General features: G+C 37.8%; 1 protein-coding gene across 1 annotated transcript in view; it reads right to left on the bottom strand.

Annotated features, from left to right (window-relative positions):
- The window catches only part of LOC118411235 (ribosomal protein S6 kinase alpha-5-like), a gene marked incomplete in the record, with an annotated part of 30,310 nt that overhangs the window by 8,783 nt on the left and 15,716 nt on the right, over nt 1–5,811 (bottom strand). The window contains 3 exon segments of the mRNA XM_035813377.1: nt 1,468–1,571; nt 1,866–1,981; nt 2,397–2,615. Coding sequence (XP_035669270.1) covers nt 1,468–1,571; nt 1,866–1,981; nt 2,397–2,615 — 439 coding nt within the window.

Genomic DNA, 5,811 nt, shown 5'->3' on the forward strand with positions numbered 1-5,811 from the left:
GATCACATTCTCTATGCCATCTATCAACATTCGTTACGGCTCCATTCTTTCTTAATCTATTAATAAGAAAACAGTGGAAGGTCAAAATGCCAATTTAGCCAACCGAGATACCTTAATGTAAATTAAAGTATCGCAAAAAATGATAAGAAAACACTCCCGCAAGTCATACACGGTATTTGAAATACCTTGGTGAGTTATTCACAAGCATCATATTATCACATAATCCATATTTTGAAGTCCCATGTTCCCTGACACAGCCTTTAATCATTTCCTGTGTAAGAACTGACTCTAAAATGACCCATCTGTTAATCTAGTGGGATGAGCCTACATACAAGTACACAGTACCGTCATCAGTTCTTAGAAAATTATAAGCTTTAAAGCTAAAAATAGGAAGATCAGACAGATGACCTAAATGCATGTATCTACTTAATAGTATTTTCCATGAAATGAAATCGACTTATCATCCGGGCAGTTACATGTACATAAATGGCTGATATCAGCAAAAGACTGAAATCTTTTCAGTGCATTGTAGTGAATATTCAGTTAGATGTCAGTGAATTACACATTGTGTACTTTTATTAGTGTTCAGATAACAATGGACTATGCATTCTATTTTTACAACAATAGTACCATTTAAACAGTCAATCTTTAATGGTAACATTATTATAAAAACATGATCTTTCAGCAATGACTTTGTATTCAGTGACTTGTAAAAATGCATCTGGAGTAAAAGGGCTCATATAACAGTTTCAAATGGTGCTCTCTGTGTAAATTCTTCAACCAACTGCTGTTAAGGGTCAGTGGTTCTATATGGAGTTCTGCAAGACAGCCTCAACGTGTTTACCTTATTGTGTCCCTCGTGGCCCCCCTTCACAACCTCAGGTGCCATGTACTCTATGGTCCCACAGAAAGAGTAAGCCCGGCCCTCCTACAGAAGAAAAACAAGGTGCAGAATGCATGTAATATGTGCATACACTTGCCTGTCAATACACAGTAGCAAAGCGCTATCATTGTATAATCACATTGTATAGCCTAACTTCTGCATATGTTTTCCAGTTGGTCCATTTCTAAAGATTGATAATAACGCTTTTTTCTTGGGTGAGTTGGCAGCTAAATGGGATTGGTGACTTATTCATTGTTAATGCAATATTCAGTCTAAATGAATCTACCTAACTCCTTCATTGTAAATATACTCAGTCTGGTAGATGAAATATAGTAACACAAGTCCAAGACACACCTGATGTTGACTGAAAAAACAATGACATACAGACACCCACTGCGAAACCGCGAATATTAAACCACCGTGAAAGTTTCTGCATTTACAGGAACACATACAGACACAATATACAGGCACGCTTACTAATTAACACACTTACATGTACATTTTTGTACATGTACATATAGATAGATAGTGACAGACACACAGAGATAGAACAACACATTACACTAAACATTATACTTACAGTGCCAGGTAAGAACTCCTTGCTGAGTCCAAAGTCAGTCAGTACCACATGCCCCTCCTTGTCTAACAAGATATTCTCAAGTTTGATGTCTCTGTAGATGATTCCCAGCTGAAAAAAATGGATTCTAACTGAGCTCTCTGGATACATGTACTAACCACATACTGATCAAACAAACATTATTAAACAATAAAATTTAAGATTCTTGTCAGTGGTTGGTTCTGTCACAGCCTGCTTGAATACAATGCAACATCAAAATTTCTCAATGACCTATGACAAGTGTGACCGCAATGACAGACTACCTAAATGTACAATTGTGAAGATTTGTTGAACTATATCTGATAACACAGAAAGTTTAGTAATGATGAATGGAAAGCTGAAAGTCTGTTGTGCAGAGGATTGTACCTTATGTAGATGCTCCAGAGCCAGAACCACCTCCCCAGCATACACCCTGACCTCAGCTTCTGTGAAGTACTCTCTCTGGTACAGGTGGGTAAACAGCTCTCCTCCACTGATGTAGTCTGGGGTAAAACAGGTCAAACATCATGGGAACCAACATCAGAAAACCTATTAGTAAGTGGTCATGCAAAAAGGTGACAATGTTTATTGTTCAACGCGGGTAGTGAAATTTGACTTACCTTGAGACTTTGTGTGAGAATTTGCAGAATATTACGTGAATGAAGACTTTTGTTGTACATTTTGCCCAACCGAGCTACAATTGGAATTAAGTACAAGTCGCAATAGAGACAGAACATAGTAGATCATAATTCAAGTCTAACATAGAAGTTCTCTCTTCTTGGTAATGGGATTGCATGGGTTTAGCAACAGATGGTTTGTCAAAATGCAGGAGGAATATAAATTTGTCAGTGATCCTCATATGGTGGTATTCCCTACATTGTATTTTCTTATAATCCATACTCACTACCTAGTACCTACCCATGACCAAGTGCAGTTTGACGTCAGTCTGGAAGGCGTAGTGTAGTTTGACCAGGAAGGGACACTGTCTGACCGCCTCTAACACCTGTCTCTCTGTACGGGTGTGTTCTGCAGTCTTGGACTTCTGCACGATGGTAGCCTTCTTCAGCACCTTCATCGCAAACAGTTTCCCTGCATGGTGGCCGCTGATCTTTCTGACCAGGAACACCTTTCCGTAGGCTGTATGGGCAACAAAGAATACATGTTTTTCTTAGAATAGATATATATCATTTGTAGTATTAGTCAAAATAGCCCTTTTTCTTATTTCTTCATATTTGATAAGCACAATAAAGTAGCATCATATTGACCATAGCAATGAGGTACAGCCAAAAATGACTTCCCGTCGCATTGCAAAATAAAGTCCTACTACCTTATTGAGAGACACATTATGTACAAATGTGTAGTACCACTAGGGTTATAAGCCTTAAAGGCAACATCAGGCATGTAATGTAGCAGGTCAATGAGGCCTGAAGCAATGTAGGCAAGCAGAGATTGAATAAGGACCTTGTGGTGGTAAATTGGAATAAAGATTACTCAATCATTGAATAGATAATAGAAATCATTGTACATGTAGTTCCTGGTACCATACACTACGTAAGGTCAAGAAGTTGTGTTTACAAATGTTATTTTCTTCTAATGGAAGTAAACAACATGTTGATAGGAACTGCTTACAGGCTAGCATAGCTAATGATGATTGCTAAGGGCTACTCCCTTATGATGGTTAAATGACTGGTAAACTTTTACGACTCGCAATCCTTTAATTTCTATTTATCGGTGCTCATTCTTTCTTTGGACACATGTAAAAACCTTAAAAGTTGAACAAGAATTAGTACATATTCTGGAGTTTTGAGGCTGACGGTTGCATAAGGTTATCAAGAATTTCTCGACAAATATTGTTTATCAATATTACTGTATTACTTCTCGAAAAAGACAGTCTTCTCCAAATACAAAATGTACTTTGAAAAAAATGATATGATGGTTTGAACCCCTAAATTTTTTCACAAGTTGTAGCCTTAAATGAAAATAAAACCGTTAACGTTACTGGTATTTTTCTCAAGACACAGTAATATTTAAAACCCTAACTTAACATGCTCATGCTGGAAGTACCTTGTAAAACCTGATACCATACAAGTGAATTATTAATGAGCCACCACTTAACACAGTACATCTGTATGGAAAAATCACTGGGCAAAAATGTATCCCCAGGCAAAACACTGTCTGTCAATTTCTAAATGTTCACCTGGTCACCTTTTTTTGCTGTTTTGGGGAAACCTCTCTAATACTTTTAATAGTAACTGTGCTACAGAATTTTTTCTTCCACAAACTTGAAAATTCTAGACAAAAAAAACTATCTCCTTGTACCGTGACATTAATCCTCGTGAAAATGAATGAATTTACAGTAATGCAATCTCAGACTGGTGCTTTTACCTCTTCTTCCCAAGTTTTAACATGAACTTTGTAGACACATGATTGCAGCCTGGTAAGGTCACTTGTGACTATATTGAACTCATTCCACCACAAATAAATTGGAATAATCCAAGAAGGTTTCTTTTCAACTCCAGTGCAGATGACTCAAACAAGCAATCAAAAACTTGTCCTGAGTGAGTAATTCTATGATCCTCCAGCATCACTGTAGACTTGTTTTGGTAAGCTGAAGATTTCAACAATATACAAATATGCAATAAAAAAATGACACACTCCTTGGTTATACAGCCATAACGTCATATGCACATGTTATTAAGAAAAAAGCTGTGCATCAATAATCGAATTGTAGAAATTGTGACATTTCAACTTTTGAATAACGTCAATTTGATTTCATATATATAGTCGTTATATATAGGTCGCTGGCCAGGTGTAAGATCATACACAACATGACAGTATGCCTGAACCAGTGCTTCAATGATTGTGAAGGACACCTTGGTGGCTGCCATCCCCAGCTGATGTTGCTCTTGTAGTGGGCGTGGCTCTGTCAGACATTGACAGATGGGGTCGGCTATCTGATGTCACATAGAGGTCAGAACACTGGGGCAGGTAGGAATATCTATGGTGGATTCCATCACCAAACGTGGTAGGAATGGCTTTAATGGACTGGTTGCCTTGAAAACCTGCATTTGTGGCTAGACACTGGAATGGGAGTTCAGTCTGACTTCTTGGTACGAGTTCACAGTGACTGGCTTTTGCAAGCATTTGTGGGTCAAGGTGTATGCCTTTGAAGACTGTGGGAGAATGGGAGATACTCAAAGCAATGGTCCATTTCATGTCAAGGTATCCTTTGGTGGCCATTGTCCTTTAAAAATCCTGTCATATTGTATACAATGCTGACTTCCTATGTATGTTTGAACTTTGACTGTAGAAACTTGGTACAAATGACGATAACTTATCTACTCTATTTCGTTCTTGTTATTTTCTTGGACTGGTATGACATCTGCCAATATAATGCGTTCATTTTCAGTTCGGTCCAGAATCCAGTCAACTGATTTTTTTTCAGGTTCTGCACATGCTATGGTCATAATTGGTAGATAGCTATTGGACTTGTGAAGAAGTGGGAAACCCATTGGGTCCGTAGCAGTTTTGTTTGAACTGCAGGGGATATTTTGTACCTTTAAAGAAGAAGAAGAAGAAAGGGTCCTTGGATTGTCATGACTTTTGGTATGTAGATAGTTTAAGCGACGACTTATTTTTCTTTAAAGTTTTGGCCTAGCTAGAGGGTTTTAATTTGTAAATAGTGCTTACTTGTTATGTTATGAAGATACATTGCATATTATAGAAAACATTGTACATTTTGATGTTAACTTCCACATAGAACCAAAGCTCTTGGAATCTAAGTGCAACTAGAGCCCAGTATTGATGTTTTATCTGATGTCACAGTGGAGTGAAAGGAGCCTCAGAGCAATAAAGACGTCAAGTCAAACGTTCAATTTCTAATAACGCCAGTCTCCAACATGTCGTTATGGTGCCCGGTGTCATCCTACTTTACCACAAAGCGATGTTTGATATCTCTAGCGCAAATCTCTGCTGGCAGAATATGCCATGACTTATTTGTTTGACTGGAGTGACATTCTCCAAGTTTAATCCCATAGCAATGAGCTGCACCGAGCCGTACTGTATGATATGAATTTTTACAGCATAGAAGACCTAGAATAGCATTTTGGGGTTGACACGTGCACACATTAATTCAAAGATGCACTCACTTGAGTGTAATTGTGTGACCATTTTTCCAAAAGAAAGAAAAGAAGTAGACTTATCTAGGAACTAAGAGTGTTACCTGATATTTGAAAATAATTGATTACAGTGTGCTTACTAGGCTAGACAACACAGACTTGTACAATGAGCTGAAATGTACAAAACATAAATATTGGAACTGTTACCTGGGATC

The sequence above is a fragment of the Branchiostoma floridae genome, chromosome 1, assembly GCF_000003815.2.
Source record: "Branchiostoma floridae strain S238N-H82 chromosome 1, Bfl_VNyyK, whole genome shotgun sequence".
NCBI classification, from domain to species: Eukaryota; Metazoa; Chordata; class Leptocardii; order Amphioxiformes; family Branchiostomatidae; genus Branchiostoma; species Branchiostoma floridae.